Source organism: Simochromis diagramma, unplaced genomic scaffold, assembly GCF_900408965.1.
Source record: "Simochromis diagramma unplaced genomic scaffold, fSimDia1.1 OVJJ01000596.1, whole genome shotgun sequence".
NCBI lineage: Eukaryota > Metazoa > Chordata > Actinopteri > Cichliformes > Cichlidae > Simochromis > Simochromis diagramma.
The window spans coordinates 22,521,362-22,540,061 of NW_024387245.1; the positions used below are offsets into that span (position 1 = coordinate 22,521,362).

Consider the following 18,700-nt stretch of genomic DNA (forward strand, 5'->3'; position numbering starts at 1 on the left):
TCTTTAATTGGTCCCGACCTCGATCTGTTGAATCTGTTTATAAAAGCCCGATGACTCACCGCAGGATGAGTCTGTGTTAGTTACATAATTTTAATTGCATTTATTCTGCCCAGTGCAACAGATTCCGCATGATCATTTATTCAAGCGGTTAAAGTCATTATTCCACCTGTAAGCAGGCTGCGGTGGAGACACCTCTGATATCTGCTGCTTCATTCCGATTGTTTGCATATTAAATATTGCTCATAAGTAATGTTTACACACTCGCTGTTGTCACACCCAGAAGCACAAGCATGTCTCAGAATATGCACTTCAGCTGGGGGAGCCCCATTACTAACTTGTGCAGGTAGAAACGGACATGGCACACATCTATTGTTTTTCTGTATTTAGTGCTTGAACACAGGTGAAATTACAGCTCATATATTTTACCTATAACAAAGTTATAAGCTGATATTGATCAAATTGAAATCAACGTTTCTGTTTTGTGCAAGAAGGTTTCATAGAATTATTCATCGGAATAACAGATTTTTGGAAATGGTTGGCGACTACAGATTTTCAGCTTAAACACTGATATTGCAAAATGTTAGAATGTCATGTTTAGACCCCCAGAGAACAATCCAGGACCATGTGGCAACCATCCATTACCAGGGACGAAAAATGTGTATTCCCCAACCGGTTGTAAGTTTTTACCCTTCAAAGTAAAAGTTGCACCTTTTCAAAATGTGTGTTTGGTATGAAATGGGGCTTCTGATTTAAAAAAAAAAAAAAAAAAACAAACACTACAGCTTGCAGTGGAAAATGGAAGCATTGGTGTCCTCCGTGCAAACTACGGGTGACTAAGGCAATCTCCTAGCAGTGTGCAAGGTTTTCAGTGCAGCACTGTCTTTGTGACCAGTTTCACCTGGTGACAGCCAGCAATCTCCAGATGTAGAGCAGCAAAGGTCTATTTTTTTTTTTTTTTAAATCTTTTGACAGACATTAGTAAAATATCTATTCTGAGAGTTTAATTTGGGCAAATGTGACATCCTGTGCTGGAAAATGAAGCATGGAAGTGCAACAAACTGCATTTCTAATTGCCCTAAGTTCAAACAGACAAGTTAAAATGCCCAGCTCATCATTAAACTGAAGGCATGTTTACAGCCTGGTATGAAAAATGAATAGTTTGATTTGTGGCCAAAGATCTGAAATGTTGCTATACACTGATACAATGCCAAACACTAAAAGGAGTTGGTAAAGACCCAGAACACAGCTGACACAATGTGAGTATTTGATATTTATCAGCTGGCCTAAAAGAAGGCTACAAATCAACAAAACAGAACAATACAGTGTTGCTCTGTGACTGCTTTCAGGCATTTGCTCTCAATTAAAAACGTGATGTGCCCAAACATTTTTAAATTAATCAATTCAGGTTTCACACTTGTTTTGGGTTTACGTAGTTATTGTAGGATTGTCTATTTTTTTTCTGCAGCACCTTCTTGTGGCTGTTAAAAGAACTGCATCTGTGGACACATCAATTCTAGCCTCGTCTGTTCATAAGGCTAGCAGTTAATGTGATTGGGTGGCTTGCACATTCAGGATGTTGTGCAGTATAATACAATTAAGACGTTTTTAGAAACCCTTTAAAAAATACACATTGTCATGTCTGTACTCTTTAAAACTGTTTGTTTCAGGTTCCGCAGCTTGACCACGGCCTTCTTCAGGGATGCTATGGGGTTCCTGCTGATGTTCGATCTCACCAGCCAGCAGAGCTTTCTCAACGTCAGAAACTGGATGAGTATGTTTACTAGAATCTGCTATCAAAACATTTCAGTCCAACAATGTTCAGCTCACTGTTAAAATATGTAAAAGGCTGATGACTAATGTATTGTGAAAGCATGAAATAGCAGTATAACAAAACATTTCTGTTTGTTTGAAGTTCCTCTGATACATCAGTTTTTATTTATTTACTTTTTAATCTGTATTCATTTTCAGGCCAGCTACAGGCGAATGCTTACTGTGAGAACCCAGATATTGTTTTGGTAGGGAACAAGGCGGATCTGGCCGACCAGCGGGAGGTTCAGGAGAGACAGGCCAAGGAGCTGGCCGAAAAATACGGGCAAGTTTATTTGTCATGTACATTAACCGTATGTATTAGTAGATATTAAGACCACTTCAGGTGTTGAACAGTGATATTTTATTTATTTATTTATTTTTTGTTACTGTTTATCTGAGAGCACACGGTGGCAACTTCTCGTCTGACTTTCAGAAAAGAGCTTCTGGCCTCGGTATTACCCTAAAAACATGATGGCTATAATTAAAAAACAAAAGTTGTTTCCTTAGCGTCTTGTAGAAACTAAGCAGCTGTTTTCATATCAATGGACACTTAAGGTATTTACAATTACAACTATATCTTGCACTTATACTTAACAGTATTTAGTGTGTGCATATAGACTTGATGTTTATTTATCTAGGAGAAATACTGCATTAACTTAAGTTTCAATTGACACTGTTTCCATGCTTGACCTTGTACAGTTGGATCCTTACCCCTCCACGTGTCCTCAAGCTACTAATACAATAAACACTTTGTCCTACGTTACGGGTATGGCTGCAGGTATTTATAAAAGTAAAAGGAAGGTGTGCATCTCTCAGCCACATGCAGGCAAGAAACAATTTGCACAATTAAAATCTGACACTTAAATTAACATACTGTAATGTTCCGATGTGCTTCAGATCTGATCCACATTAATATTTGACAGGCTTTAGAACACATTATGTAAATATGACGTGATAGAGAATAAGAAAAGCAAATACGTAATAGTGATTTTTGATGTTGCATAACTCCATATCTCATATATATCTTGTAATAACCACCTGTTTTACACCTCTGTTCTGCTCTATTGCATTAAAATAACATTAATGTGGCTCAGAAACATGTGGGGCTTTGGCCGAAAACAACACTCACTTTTGTACATCATGTATGATTGATATAAATACTTTATTTTGTTAGCATTGATAATTTTCTTTTATAGAATATTATTGTTAGGATTATTATGATCATCAACATTGCATGTTTATGAATAGATGGTACACGGTTTTTCTGTAACAACAGATGACTTCCTGTTAGATGAGGTAAAAACCCACAAAGTTTTGCTCACGGAAGTAATATAAGTAAGTTCTGACATAAACGAGTAAACCTAAAAAGCTTTGTTGATGCAAGTATAGCAAAAATTGCAGATCCTAAATGTGCTCGTATAGATGGTTAAACTAACCACTTCAAGCCTTCAAGTGTTTTCCAGCTTTGGTTAACCACCTGAAGTTGTTAAACATACTTAGGAATACAGTAGCACATGACATCTCCCCCAGATGCCCATAATAAACTGACAATAAGCCAAACATTATCATATGTAAAGCACACACTTCAAGTTTTTTAATGCATATCACAGTTAGCAGATATCTAGAATTGCAAACTAGTCTTTCTGCAGTTCTGTTGTCCAGCGTAGAATTTATTCCTGTAAAGTTCTGTTGATCAGATGCTTCTGAACGACACTGTCTCTCTGGATTGGTCCTGTTTCAGACAGTTAGCAGATTAATGGGTCTTTAAAGTTGTTTCGGTCTTCACACCTGCACTTTTCTACCATATGGTTACAAGTACAAGAACTTATCACTGAATACATGCTTGATATACTCAGTATTCACATTATTTTAGCTCATTAATTTACTCAATGCAAAATGCATAGTCCACAGGTTATACTTCAAAATCTTCCTCAGCCTTTCGACCAGTTTAAAAAAAAATGTTTTTTTTTAATTCATGATGGTTGAAAATAACACAAATACAAAGTAAGGGAAAGTGAACAAGTGAGGTGCATTTGGAAAAACATTGGTTTAAGTTGCAGATTTGTTCTTTGCAGGATCCCGTACTTTGAGACGAGTGCAGCGACAGGAGCAGATGTGGACAAGGCGGTTCTAACGCTGTTGGACCTGGTCATGAAGAGGATGGAGCAGTGCGTCGACAAACCCCCTGCCGAGCCTGCCAATGGGAACGGGGCCACAAAGCTTGGTGATGCACAGCCGATTGCTAAGAAATGTGCATGTTAGATGAAGAGGCGATACAGGACAACCAGTCAGTGCTGCTCTGTCGTCTGTCCTTCTTCTCACCACATTCCTTCCTCTGTTTACTTTATCCTTGTCATTTTTGATAGCATGTCTCTTCATTGTTTCATCACCCCTGTGCTCTTTAAAGCTAACATTTAGCCATGTTCTCCTATTTTGGTTCTTTTCCTCCCATTTTGGTTCTTTTCCTCCCTTTATGCTTACTTGTCCTCCCTAATGTCATTCTGACAATGAAAGAACTCTATCCCCCTCTAATGGACTCTTACGGTAATACAGTCTCTGTTGGTCTGCCTTTAGGAGGAAATTAAAACAGGAGGGGACAGTTTCATCACTGTCAGACGCATAATGTGCCTAGTTAAAAACATGCACCCTGGGAATAGGCTCTGCACGCTCCCAATTTAACTGCTCGCAAGTGCTTTGAATGATTTAACGGACCTAAACAGTCAAAAAGACACATTTAAAAGTTTAATTTGGACTCTTTATATGTTGATCTATCTATTTATGACTGCAAAATGAGGGGGACTTAACTTTTGTTTTTAATCAGTATTGGTCCTCTCCTAAAGTGTTTGCTCCTGGATCACAGTGAGAAATTGTGTGACTGATGTGGTTTAATTCCTCTGTTATTTATAATTGTTTTTTTCTCCCCGTTTCACAAAGTGTCCTATGCTGTACCCATATGAGCCACATTTAGTAACTTTTTGATTTTTACATTTTTTTTTTTTGTCAGGTTTAGACATGGCAGACATTTGCTAAAAAATGCAAAATGCTTTTTCATTTTGTTAATAAAATAAAAAATTTATAGTGCAGCATAACATAAAATAAAATCACCCACTGCTGGCTTCTTTTGTTTCTTTCTCTAGGTAACATCAGATAGTACCCTCTCATGCAGTATGGTATCAGAAACATGTACTTTTTTCCATTGTCACTAATTTTGTTTACAGGTAGTATTGTCCTATATAGATTATAGAAAGTTGCACGCTTAATAAAGGGTATAGCATTTGACCTCAATTGTTTGTGACCATATATTATATTTCATTCTTTTACAATGAAGACACAAATTTACCACACAAAAACAACCAAACAGCATACAGCATGTGACATCAATAATATTTTAAAAATGATGCCGTCTGCTAGCTTGGTAGTGAGCACCATCCAAGCAGATGATGTATCATGTTCCTACTGTTGGTGATTCTTAACGTTTACTTTCTGACCACAATCAGAAAAAATCTATTTAAACACTCCTACATTGTCAGTTGTTTTTTTTTTTGTTTGTTTGTTTGTTTTTCAGTGTTCTACCAACTTTAACGTTTTTCATTTAAAGTTTTTTTTTTTGTGGGGTGGGCGGGGGTTTATTATTATTTTTTGTTAAGCCACATCACCTGGTTTTACATGGCAAACTTGAGGTTTTCACTGAAGTAGAAGACCACAAATACTGGCATTTTCCACCTTCTCATATCAAATATTAGCATTTGATAAGTTTAGATATATCCTAGTCTGCTAAGGACTCCTAATATCATTAGAAAAGGGTTTTTTTTGGCTAGATTTTATATATTTGTTTCCATTTCCAAATTATTAATTAAGAGACAGTTTTTTCAGATGGCTGATGCCATCAACGCTATAAAAGATGGGCATAGCTACTTGTTTTGAAGCCTCAAAATGAGTGATTTTGGCATTGTGAAACCAGATGTAGTGGAGCCAAAGTAAGCCATAGTGAGCATATCCTGGATAATCCTCCTTTCTGACATACAGATTGACCAGAATATACAAAATAAACTTAACGTTTTAGACGGTGTGACCCGAAATGACCAACTGACTTGATAAACTCTGTAGCAAAATGTTGACAGACATGCAGACAGAGGGCCGTTTTCTTTACTTCTACAGAAACAGAAATCTCAGCCTATTGTTGGCCTTTGGAAAGAATGCCATCTTTATTATAGGACTTGTATGGGTATAGCATGACACATGTGCAATAAAGGAAAAAAACAATTGCATATTGATCATTTTAATAGTGTTTATCAGCATAGATGTGTTGTTCCAAAGTGACCTACTGCCTTGACCTTTGAAGCATTATTCCACTGTAGTCAGGCAGACCTTGTTGGAGACGGTCCAGCTGTGCTGTTAGATGTTCGGGAGGCACATTGTCGTTCTAACTTTCTACCATTTACTTAAAAAGCTCAAAATAAAGTTGTCTTTCCAGAGAGTAAAACATGTCCTAAACAAAAAACAGCAACAAATCAACATCCAAGCTCTCTGAATAAATCCTTTCTAATCACAAAAATAATAATAACAGGATAGAATGGGAGTAAAATGCAGAATTAGCTTTATCAGGTGACATGAGATCTTCAGTGCAGCTGATTTTTGATTTTGACTTTTTCACATCTTTACATCAGATAATCAGAGAAACTCCAATATGGCTCTGGGCTCTAATTCTGTCCATGACTAATGTTAGATTATATGTTGACCAGTTATTTATTTTACAGTACATGTGAGACATATGTAGTTATTTCTGTTGTCCTGTTTTTGTTCTGTTCTTTACATCCCACGTTCCTGTGTTACTTCATCTAATCTAATTAAATTTAATTTAAGAAGCTGCTTTTATATTGATTTACTTTTTCATTGTTTTAGTATTTTTGTGCTCAAAGCATAAAAACAAAAAATCCAGAAACTTTGGTTTTACTAATTTCAGCTTTGAGCTGTCTTTGTTAAATCTCTTCAACCTGGATTTGGGTGGTTTATCCAATTCATCTGAGCTAATCTGCATCTTCAAGCATCTACAGATTGGATGGGAAGTGTCTTCTTTGTGCCTCTCAAAAGATGTTCTGATGGATTAAAATTTTGGCTTGGCCACTTAAGAACCAACAGTGACTTGCCCTGAAGCTTTTCCAGCATTGCAATGGCTCTGTTCTTTAGTTCATTGATTCATGGTATGCTGAAGGATGACTGGATGTCTCAGCCTGTGGTAGAAGCACTTAGTAGATGGGTTTTCTTCCAAAACTTTTTTTTTTTTTTTTTATTGGGCAAAAACATGTTGTCATTGTGTTATTAAGTTTAGATTAATCAGGAAATGTATAAATGTAATCCAACAAAAGCGTGTAAAAAGTGAAGTATTTTTGAAGCCTCTACAGTTTTGCATTTATTTTTTATTTTTTGGCTTAGTTTTTTTTTTTTTTTTTACTTGATCACAACGTTTTAACTCACTGAGGACAGGAAAAGCCTATGTTTGTGCACCTGAAACACGACAACAGTGGCATGTATTTAGATGCTAATTACAAAATCCACTATATTAAAATGTCAATTTCATCTTTGAGTCAGTGATTTCTTTTTGGGTTTTTTTTTTTTTGTGTGTGTGTGTGTTTAAAGTGCAGCTCACAGTTTTCCATAAATCAAGTAACACCTTATGTGATGAAAGAATATTGAGGGAAAAAAGATTTGATTGGCTGCTGATAAATGTTGATTTTTGTGCATCAGTGAACCAGCTGAGAAAGTTCAAAGCTGTTCCAACTTGTGGGGGAATATAGCTGTAGCGTGCTGGGTTTACTGTAGGCTGTCATTCAAAGCAAATCAAAGACCAGGGCTTAACCAATGGGTCATTAGGAAGAAGTATATTTATTATCATTTTCCTTTATTCATTTAGGTAAACATCTCATTAAGATTAAAATCTCTTTCATGAGAGACCTGGCCAACAGGGCAGCAGAAGTTACAATAAATACATACACATAACACTATAACAAGCAAAGAAACAAGTGCATATAGCTTAAAATTTTAACCACAAATTGAATCTGACAGTGTGTTAAATAACATTTTTTTTCAAATAAATATTTGTTACTTTAGTTTTCTTGACAGCTAAACATATTAATTTTCCAACAACTGATTTCAGTGCCATATTGAAGTGCTACTTACAGTATATTTGATTTTTAGATGTTCAACAATAATTTGCTGATAGTATGAAGCGTTGACTCTGTCTCCCAGTTACTTGGCAGAAAATTCTGTCTTTCTGTAGGCTGGTTTGCAGCATTGTGTATGTTTTCTACAGGTGTTTTCTTTTATTTTGGTTGCAAATTATGCAGACGTTGTTTGTATGGGTAAAATAGTTATAATGTACAAGCCACTTATGTCTAAAAGTATAGTTGGAAGAGAAACCTCAGTAAAACGAAATAAGTAAATGTGTGGTTATTAGTTTACTCTGGCCCACCTTTTATTCATAAAGCGAGTGATGTTTTAGCAGAAGTCTATCATTGAGCCACTAGAGGGGAGAAGATCGAGTGGCAGTCCTTGCATGTTAGCAGTCAGTAGCCAGATTACACACCTAGCGCATGTAGACAGGAGTTGTAATTCTTTACTCCATTGTTCACCTTCCTCTCAGCTCTGGTTGAGTCTCCTCCATAAATTAAACTGGATTTGTGGCTGTTTAATGTTTGTGTCTTTGTTTTTTGCCTGTCTGCCGTTTGGTGAAATTGTTTGGGCTGGCCAGAGCAGCAAGACCAAACCGGGTAGTAAACGTGCCGTAAAACCAAAACTAAAGCTGAAAGAGGCTAAAAAGCTCCGTACCATGCTGCATAATTGTGAGTTCTCTGTGAGTGTCAGTTTTTAACATAGTCATGTCAAGTTTTTGTTGAAAGAAATTGATGAAAATGAATTATGAGGCAAAACATGACATGCAGTTGCTTAACTACTTTAACTAGATGACATGCAACTTATTAGGACTAAAGTTAGGCAAATTGCTTCAATATTGATCAACTTTACAATGTCAAAATCGCAGCTCGGGTCAAAGAGATTAACACTAAAAGTCTTTGTATTTGAGATCTGAACACATCTCCAAATGGGCAAGAATTTTCCTCAACCAATGCCTTTAATTGTGACAATCTTCTAGGACAAATTGTCGGTTTTCACCTGAACCCTTCTTCATGTCTTCATTTCAGTCCCCCCCCCCCCCCCCTTTTTTTTTTTTTTTTTTTAATTTAAAAAAAAAAAAATTTAAATCTTCCGTCCATCTCTTGCTGTTTTTGACCGTCATTTTCTCCATGAACCTATCGTGTCTTAAGTGTTGTTTTTGAATTCACTTTGAAAGTTTACACTGTTTGCGGTCATGTTGTGCCTGTTATAATAACTCTTCTGTCTGATCCTCTGTAAAGTTTGTGAGCTACTGAATATTTTAATGCATTATTGATTATAGATTATAAATCAGAGGCAAAAGAGAACAGAAGTCAGATGTTTTGGGGTTTTTTGTGTATGTCAGATTTATCAAAACAACAAATCAATCTAAGTACCTCTAAGAGCTTTTATTTTTGGATCTCCTGTGTGTGAATTCTCTCTGATGCCTGCGGTTTGTACTCGTTCGTTCAGTTTTCAATGTGTGTATCGATGCCTGTGTGTTTGTTGCACTGTCAGCATGTTTGACAGTATGAGAACGGATTGACCTGTTCAGTGTTTCTGATGCAGGAGCTGCAAAACATTTGTTGGTTTTATCCAGTTTTTTTTTTTGTTTTTTTTTTTTTCCCCCCGACATGTCAGCTGCGACTTGATACAGATGGCCACTGCGTCTTATAGTCAGCTAAGATGCATTATAAAGGTATCTGATACCAACCACGGTGTGGTGTTTCTGTCTGGAGGAGGAAGTTGCAAATACATTTATCATTGCACATTTATGTTAATATTTTAGTTTCCTTGATAAATTGCTCACGAATTAAACTTATATATATGCATTTTTATCTTGTGGAAGCAGATGTGATTGGCCTATTATATACACTTCTCTGAATTTTGCCTGTGGGAATGTGACTATGTCTTGACTGTACTTATTCTACCAAGTTTACATTTTCTGCCTTTTGTTTTTTTTTAAACACATCTCTTTCCCCATGGAAAAAAAAAAAACTTTCAGAAGTGCTCCAAAGCTTGATAAATTATAACAGTGTGTGATGCAGCATAATCCAGCTAAAGTTTAAAATGTTCCTCCAAGTTGATGTTTGAAAATAGATTTCATGTGTCAGTCTTTTCATGTAGTTTGTATGACTTTGATGGATATATACTCTTTTGGAAATCATTAACCTGAATTCAAAAACTCCACTAGGTTCACAAGAAACTGTTCTCACCACACTCGGCAGAGCAGTGTCACCACAGGCCAGGTACAGAAAAGCTGTCAGCATCATTAAGGTGGCACATTTCATTCACTCCCTGGGTTAGGTTACATACCCAAAGAGTGTGTGGCTAAAATGAGCAGGGGTCTGCTGGATGAGGATTTTCAGCAAAGTAGTGCATTGTTTATTTGCTGCTTATTCATCAGAAACTGTTCAGTAAATGACTTTTCCCCCAACATAGTTTTCAGAGATAGTTGCAGACGGTCAAGTTAAGATAGCAAATGTGAAATATTGGAAAGTCTTGCTGTTCCTGATTGCTTGGCTGTTTCGTGTGCTGTGTCACATATTGTTATAATATCTAAAGACCATAATGCGCCCAGTGATCTTTAACCTTGTCTGTTGTGCATTGTCTTTTTTGGCAAATTGCCTACGTGAGTGAACAAAAGCATACAAAAAGAACAATTACACAATTTCCTGTATTGTGTTCTCATAACAGACAATTTATTTGTCACAAAGTTAGTTTTAAATGCAACCCCTATGTGACTGTGGCGCAAAGTAGGTCCTGTTCTGAGTCAGTAGTAATCACAAAAAGCAAAAAATATAATGTGATAACTCTTTGACTTAGGAAAATAGTTGTGTTATTCTTATGCAATACTCAATGCTGCTTCCATTTCAGGAAAACCTTGTTCCTCACAACAACAAACAAAACAAAACCCAAAGTCAGTCCAGTCATTGAGTCTTCTGGACAGGAATGCCCTGCCGTGGTGTTGACTATCAGACCAAAATCAAGATTTTATGGTGAAATAACCAAACCTGCCTGAACATTTGACCAAAACTTTGAGAATTTTTTTTTTTTTTTTGTGATTCATTTTCTTTTGTCATGATTTTACTTGTGTTGCCTTTGACACAGATGCTAGTTTTGTTTGTAATAGTTATAAAATGTAAAAAGGAACAAACAAAAAAAAAGCAAAAAGGTTTTGAGAGTGTAATAAGCCGGAACTGAACGTGTATGTATTGATGAGTATCTTTGTCAGTTGTTTGCATTTTATCTAGCCGAAGCATTTGTTATAGATTGATTGACTTTGCAACTTGAGAGCTGATTAAAAATGAACTTAGTACTATAATAACTTTCTGATGTTTTTGTCTTTGTTTTGTACTTCTGCTTGTGTGTAGTCATGCTAGGTTAATTGATACAAATAGGAGTTTGTTAATGCTTTGTGAATCGCATCCTCATAGATATCACTGAGCTTCTTTGAGGGGGAGAAGCTGGAAGTCCTCAGTTTGGTGAACTTGTTTATATTTCCTTGAAGTAAAGACTACTTCTTTCTTTCTTTCGTCACTTATAAGCATAGAAATGTCTAGCCTATAAAGAAAAGGTTACAAGACTTACAAGATTTCTAAAACTGTACCAGCAATCTTGCAATCTGTAGCTTCATAATGGTAAATCATGCAATGGCAGAACCTACCATTCAGGTGGTTGTAGTTTTTTTTTTTTTTTTTTTTTTTTTTTTTTTTGTTCAACATTACATGGGTAATGCTCTTGTAATTCAGTGCTAATAAATGTGTAATTAATATTTAACTGTTTAAAAACATCGGCCACTTTACTTATTACCTACACAAACTAGAAAATATGACAAAGCACATTTGAAGTCAGCTACATGAAAATAAAATGTTGGTTAGTAGCAGGCTAATAGGTTGTTTTTTTTGTTTTTGTTTTTGTTTTTTTTTTTGGTTGTTTTCCTATGTATTTTATATTTGAAAAGCATGTTGACAAAAGTATAGTTTTTTGTATTTCATTGACTAATGCAGAACAACATTACATCAAATTTAATCCTGAGCTCTGTTATTGTGCAGTTGGTTATATTTTTAGTAACTTCTCCTCAGAAAAGGCCATAAAGTCATTTACTTCTCAAAAACAGCGCAAAAAAAGAACAACTCAAATTCACAGTGCAGAAGAATTTATTTTATCTTATAGTAAGAAACTTCTCACCAAAAGAGAAAATGTGGAAAAATAAATACCCAAGAATAGTGGAACCATGTGAAGTATAGTTACAAAAATAAGTCAGCATATTTAGTTTCTTTTTACATTTCTGTAGATACCCTCTTTTTCTTTTGCTATGAGGAAAAAAAAAAAAATGCAGTAGTGTAGTTAATATAGCTGAGATATAGCAACCTAGACAAAACTTGTGATTTAAACTCCTCTTTCCAAACAAGCTAAAAACATAAAAAATGTAAACATAGCAGGGAATTAAAACTGTGTGAATATTAGCTTTTAATATATTTCTAACAGACATCCTTCAAACTACTTTTTGCATATTACCGATATCTGAGAATGACTGTCAAAAATGCTTAATATTCCACTCTTGATTTTAATTCAACAATCTAGTTTGTTTTTGTCTGAATGCTTGGTTTTCTTAAAAAACAAAACAACTATCCTCCAAATAAAATTATGCAGAATATTAAACTAAAATCAGATTACATACATGAATGAAGATTGCATTCACAAAAGAAAAAAATGCATTACTATAAAATTACAAAGGTAAGTTACGAGATCAGAATGTTGTATTTTTTCAGCTAGTGTGCAAAGGAAACATTGGGTTAAAGTTCTGATTTCCTGTCTCATAACAGAATCTTGACTTTTTATATAAATTAGAAAGTAGTTGAGGTAATCCTAGGAAAAAAGGATTTTCTTTTGTGAATCCAACTCATTTCTGCATACGTAATCTTTGTTCCCTCCTCAATACGACACATTTTTACATGTTTAAAAATGGCCAGAGTAAACTCCTCATTCGTTTTGTCCTCTTTTTGAAATAAGTCTTAGCCTTGACGCTTATCTCATGTACAGGTACAACATGCAGGATGCACAATAGGTCATATCTATACAGCAGCAAACCCCCCAAAATACCCAAAACTCAACTCTGAAGTCCTCCTGTATTTGTTTTCTATAAAATAAAAACTTTTCCCCACTAAGAAATGATTAAAAAAAAAAAAGAAAATCTCAAACATAACTAACACACACACACACACACACACACACACACACACACACACTCTTCATATAAATAATTGCTTAATTGGCTTTGATTTGAATTACACAGTTACTTACAGATCCCTCACATGTACCAGATTTATCTTGCTATTTCTTCTAATATGTCAAAATCCAAATACTGCATGTATGAATGTAGAAAAAACCCTCTTTAGGAAAGAACTGCCATTAAAGAGCCATCAAATAATACAAAAGCTGAGAGACTGGAGAGCTCTGATTCTTTGAATCATTATTTGCGTTCTGAGATCTGAACTGAAAAAGTCCTCTTTCCCATCATCACCAGAAGTCTTTAGAACATTTGTGCACCTGGATAATTTAGAACATTTACTGGTTTAAAGCTCATTCTAAAAGACTTGAGTTGGGTGGAACAAATGGATTCAAAACTACACCTTTAATCAAATTCCTATTATGTCAGTACTCTAAACAATAATATTTCCTCAAATAGCCATTTGGGACTGGCTTTCCCTCAGAAATGAGTTTAAAACTTTTTTTTTTTTTTTTTGCATAACTTGCAACTAGCATAACTTATTAAAATTTAAAGCAAGTTTGTTTAAGGGTGTGACTGCTCTGAATGATAGGTGGGTGGTGTCACAGCAGTTACATCTTTTGCAGTATAAGTGTCAACATGTCTCTGCAGCAAACTCCTGTAGGTTTATTTTCTTTGGCAAACGAGCAGATTGTGGCTTTAAGGAGAACAGGGAGGCAGAAAGTCCACCAGGTGATTCTGTCGTTCACTTTAGACTGTTGAATTTCTTCCTGATCAACTCCACAAGCTATTTAGGAGACGCTTGAGAAATGGTTTTCACTGGGCCACTCCCAGGTAAGACAAACAACAGTTACTACCCTTTGAATTAACATTTAACCCTCTCAAGGCGTTGCAGATTTGCAACAGTTAAGAACTAACAACCTGATTACCCCACATACATATTTTATGAGTTTTTTTTTTTACTCAGAAGTACTACTGCAGGACTTGGTTGTGCATTAGCAACAAAAAGTTTAATTTGAGCCTGAGAGGGTTAAAATGTGGGCAGAGAATCACACTTTAGCACACACGGAGAGCATGTAAAGGGGAAAAAAATGCATTTCAGCGTTTAGCACAACAGCGCTAACACAGTAAAGTACAGGACTTGTGGTGCATTTACATGCAGGATTGTTTTGTCCTTTCAGATTTTCAGAAATGTAATTTTCCTGATGGTATTAAAGAGTGACTATCCTGTAGATATTTCCTGTTTAAAAACAAACAAACAATAAAGCCTGGAAGGAAAAAGAAATCTTCTCATTTGGTTATACACGGTTCCCACTGAGGGAATTTAGAGTGAGGGGGTTTTTAGACTTTGGTGACATTTGTACTATGTTCCAGTGTCAGATCATCGTCGTCGTCACTCAGGTCCAACCTCAGGTTATCCAGAGTCTGACGGATTGTCATGGTCTCCTTACGCCTGAGGGATACAGATGAAGCTTTATTAGTTTGCAATCAAAATTATGAGAGGGTACGTAAACATATGTAAGGAGGTTTAAAAAAAACGAAATCTGCAAGGTGAGAAATCATGAAAGAAAATACAAGTGTCAAGTAGCTGTTATGCATTATGAGCTATCAACAGTCCATATGCATGCATGCAGTACAGTTCATACTTGGTCTGCAGGTGCTGGTCAAGCAGCTGCTTCTGTAGGCGGCTGGTTGTCTCCCTCTCCTCAGTCAGCTCTCTCTGGGTGTGCCGGTACTGTGCCTCCTTCCTGCTTGCCTCCTCCTCGGCCTCATTCAGCTGGCGCTTCAGAGAGCGGATCCTCTGGGTCATCTGGAGAACAGATCACAGATTATCAGATCATCTGGTTAGTGTACACGACATAAAAACATTTGCCGCTTTAGCACAGTTTGTTAATCCATTATGTGGGTCAATCAGTCAACAATTCACCATACAAATACGTCCCATTAGAAAAGGAAAAAGAGTGCGGGGGAAGTTTGTTTCTATGATTATCTAAAAAAAAAAAAAAAAAAAAGTTCATAAAAGGAAATCAAATATACATCCAAATAGTGAGTAGATCCCAGAGAGAAAAAACTAGTTGAAGTTATAACTTAAAATACAATATAAGGTTAGTAAAAATAAAGTAGTAGAAGGATGGAAATTGCTGCTGCTGCTGCTGCTGATGCTGATGATGATGATGATGATGATGATGATGATGATAATAATAATCTGTGATTTAAGAATTAGTAGTATTGAAGCTTTGGATATTTCAGCTAACACACACTTTCCACTTGGGGGTGTCTGAGACAGAAATGCTGTTTTATAGGTTTGTACAAATGTGTGTCTGTATTACCAGGTCTTTCTGTTCAGTAGCTATCCGGTGCTCCTCCTCCATCTGATCACTCAGCTCGTTGATCTTCCTCTCCAGCTTACTGTTGGTGTTTGTCAGAGTTGCTTTGTTCCTGCACAGAAACACACACTTGTAGTGTAACAGCAAAAAGCCATTTAACACGTGCAGGTACTCCTGCAAAGTCTGCAGGCTGTCCTCGGTCACAGAGAAGATCTTTAACTGACCTCTCCTCAACCCTCAGTGAGTTCTCCAGTTCCTTGACTCTGATCTCCGTCTTAGAGATGACATCCTCCTGTACTCTGTTGCTCCGCAGTTCCTCCACCTCCAGACGAAGCTGACGCAGCTACACAAACACACTTTATTAGTACTCAAAACACAGAAAAAAAGTCTCCTTTTATTTACATTGTTTTGTGTATAAAAATGTCTAAATACAAGGAAATCATGGCAGCTATAAGTGTTTCTTTTAGAGATGACACTAATAAGATCTGATTCGTCTTTTTGTCCACAAAGTGATGGCAAGTTTTTGTTTTATCTATGAAATGTTCTGCTTAAGAAAAAGTAAATATATTCTATTGAAATGCATATAATATAATATTGGCTTCTGAATTTAAGGCCCAAACACTTATCACATGCATAAAAAGACTAGAAATAAGCCCACACAGATTACCTGTCTTTCCATTGACACTTTCTCAACTTCCAGCTGCTCGTTCAAATCTTTCTCCTGAATCAGCTTCAGCTGCAGCTGCTCGGTCTGGAGGTCAAAACACAAAAAGTGTGTCAATAACCAATCAAATCAGTTCTATACGAATAGTTTTCAGTTGATACGCTTCCTGTTCCCAGCGCATCTACCTGATCGATGGCTCTCTTTTGCTTGGCGGCCCATCTCTGCTCGCTGTCATGCAGCTCCTCCAGATCGCTCTCTAGGTCGATTAGCTTCTCCTGAAAGTTTAAAAATAAGTAAACTTCTGATCTGAATCCCTCTCAAACAGCCTGTGAGGTCACTCTTTAAAATGTCTGACACTCAGGTTATTTTTGAAAACGGAACAGGTTAAGCATCTTCAGAAATGGTGACGTGACGTATATACAGGATTATGGAATCACTGTAGCATGCTGATTGCTAAACGGGATTTGCATAATTAATACCCCATTAACCCCAAACTCTGATGGTTTGCATGAATGATTAACTCAAGTGGACATCTCTGTTTGACTCATTAGGTCATGCACACAAAGACACTTTGGATGTCACATGATCCAAATATGGTGAAATGTTCAGGAATTTGGTGATGGCAAAAACACAAGAAAGGACTAAAACCAACAATGGATGTAACCTTTAACACGTGTGTATAAAAGCCTGACATGCTGTATATAAAACACACATATAGTAGTTTATCTGGAATCAGTTAGACAAACCAAATGTGTATTAATCTGCTGCTGAAAATCAGACTTTTCTTCCTGTTGATTATTAACTACAATCAGTTCGATTAGCAGCTGTTTTTATTGAAGCTTTAAATGTGGGCACCACATGCAAAGTAAGGGTATTAGGGAAAAAATATCAAATTTCCCCTCACATTTCTTCCTCTTTCAGTATTGAAAATAAATAATTTTATGTGAAGCGGTTTGACAGCTTGAAGAAAAGTGTGCTGCTGTTGAGCAGGTAATTAGCTTTCTACCCTTGAAACGATGAATGTTTGTTGACTCATTCAGCAAATTAAGGTGAAGGGCAAGACATGATGATTAGATAAAGAGTCAATGAGGCTAATGTGGGCTGTCGTCTGGCCCACACAGATAGCTGTCTATGACAGCGCCAATCTAAAAACAGCAACAGCAGGGGGTGACATTCTCTGAATATGAGTTGGGATTTTTTTTTTCCAAATCTGAAATTAGACAGAAACCTTCAGCTAAATGAGTTTCTGAAAACTAGAGTTGTGTAGGCCACATTTCTCTTGCAAGGATCCACAACATCCCGCCAAAGAGCATGGCACAGGCGAACGTTAATAAGGAGGCACAGTAGCAATGGCTAAAAGCTGTCGCCCCAAATTCAAGACAATTTCCCTCCAATGACCAAATGTTTTTGACATGGATGGTAAATCAAAGCTGAAATCAAGATTATTCCTTTATGATGCTGAAGGCTGAATTTTTCAAACTTAAATTTGTGAGCATAACAATCCATGGCAGCTAGGTGGTCTCTATGGTTTTGCTGAGGTTGTGAATGTCATCTTATACAAAAACCTAGAAATGTTTCTGACTGTTTCTTTGATCACATTCAATAAAGTACCTGGTGTAAAGATGCAGTGTAACCCTCTTGCCTCGCCTCAGACTATTTACTGTACCTGAGCCAGTTTGAGCTGTTTGGCCAGGTCGTCTCTGGTTTGGTTCGTGCTGTGCAGCTCCATGGTGAGGTCGTCCACAGTCCTTTCTGCCTGCTTACATTGCAGCTGAAGCCTCTCTCTCAGCTGAATCTCCTCCTCCAGCGAACGCTCTCTATCGAACAGCTTACCAGAGACCTACACGCACATACAGAAAACACACAGGTCCTGAGGCTGTGGGTACTCCAAAGGTTTCCACAGCTGTTATTCTCTATTAGGCCACTATGTCTCAAAGTACAGCTGAAGCTCAAACGCTACAACATACCTCTCCCTGCAGTTTGGTCACGAGGGTCTGCAGTTTCTGCACTTCCTGTTCCTTCTCCAGCAGGGACTCCTCCAGCTCGTCCAACCTCATCTGGGCATCCTCACGCAGCTTTTGCTGCAGGTTCATCTCTGCGTTAGCCTGAGTGGATGCCGCCATGGCCTCACCCAGCTGGAAATGGATATAAACTTATTACAGTTTAATACAGTTTGTATTTGTAGTAATAGAAAAAAAAACACATTCTCACTACAAACATTTCTTAAAGATCTAATTGGTTAACACATTTAAATGTTTTCGCTTTAATTTAAGAGTCCTTTTCCACATGGAGGCACAAGAAAGATTTTACTGCTCTCATAGTGCTGGAGAAATGAAGAATAATATGCTTTGTACTGCTTTTTTAATTTGATTGAAAAATCTGATGGCAATTTCAACTCCATTTAAAAAGGAAAAGAAAATTAAAAGCCTTTTCTGCACATACTTTATGTTACTGTAAATGATGCTGCACCAGGGGGTGCAGTTTATGCTTTGGAATCACTGCTTTGGGTTGTCAGGTTTT

The 18,700-nt window shown here is 36.7% G+C and overlaps 2 protein-coding genes across 7 annotated transcripts in view; one reads left to right on the forward strand and one right to left on the reverse strand.

Moving 5' to 3' along the window:
* The window catches only part of LOC120714461 (ras-related protein Rab-27B-like), an 83,732-nt gene extending 72,448 nt beyond the window's left edge, over positions 1–11,284 (forward strand). For both annotated transcript variants that reach the window (XM_040000692.1, XM_040000693.1), the window contains exons 4-6: positions 1,668–1,771; positions 1,969–2,092; positions 3,885–11,284. In XM_040000692.1, coding sequence (XP_039856626.1) covers positions 1,668–1,771; positions 1,969–2,092; positions 3,885–4,071 — 415 coding nt within the window. In that variant the 3' untranslated portion in view covers positions 4,072–11,284. The remainder of the gene's footprint in view (positions 1–1,667; positions 1,772–1,968; positions 2,093–3,884) is intronic.
* An 814-nt stretch (positions 11,285–12,098) lies between these two features.
* Positions 12,099–18,700, reverse strand: part of LOC120714458 (cingulin-like protein 1) — a 56,484-nt gene continuing 49,882 nt past the window's right edge. For all 5 annotated transcript variants that reach the window (XM_040000687.1, XM_040000686.1, XM_040000685.1 and 2 more), the window contains 8 exons: positions 18,148–18,315; positions 17,847–18,020; positions 16,366–16,455; positions 16,184–16,267; positions 15,741–15,859; positions 15,520–15,628; positions 14,836–14,999; positions 12,099–14,642 (listed from right to left, as the gene is read on the reverse strand). In XM_040000687.1, coding sequence (XP_039856621.1) covers positions 14,531–14,642; positions 14,836–14,999; positions 15,520–15,628; positions 15,741–15,859; positions 16,184–16,267; positions 16,366–16,455; positions 17,847–18,020; positions 18,148–18,315 — 1,020 coding nt within the window. In that variant the 3' untranslated portion in view covers positions 12,099–14,530. The remainder of the gene's footprint in view (positions 14,643–14,835; positions 15,000–15,519; positions 15,629–15,740; positions 15,860–16,183; positions 16,268–16,365; positions 16,456–17,846; positions 18,021–18,147; positions 18,316–18,700) is intronic.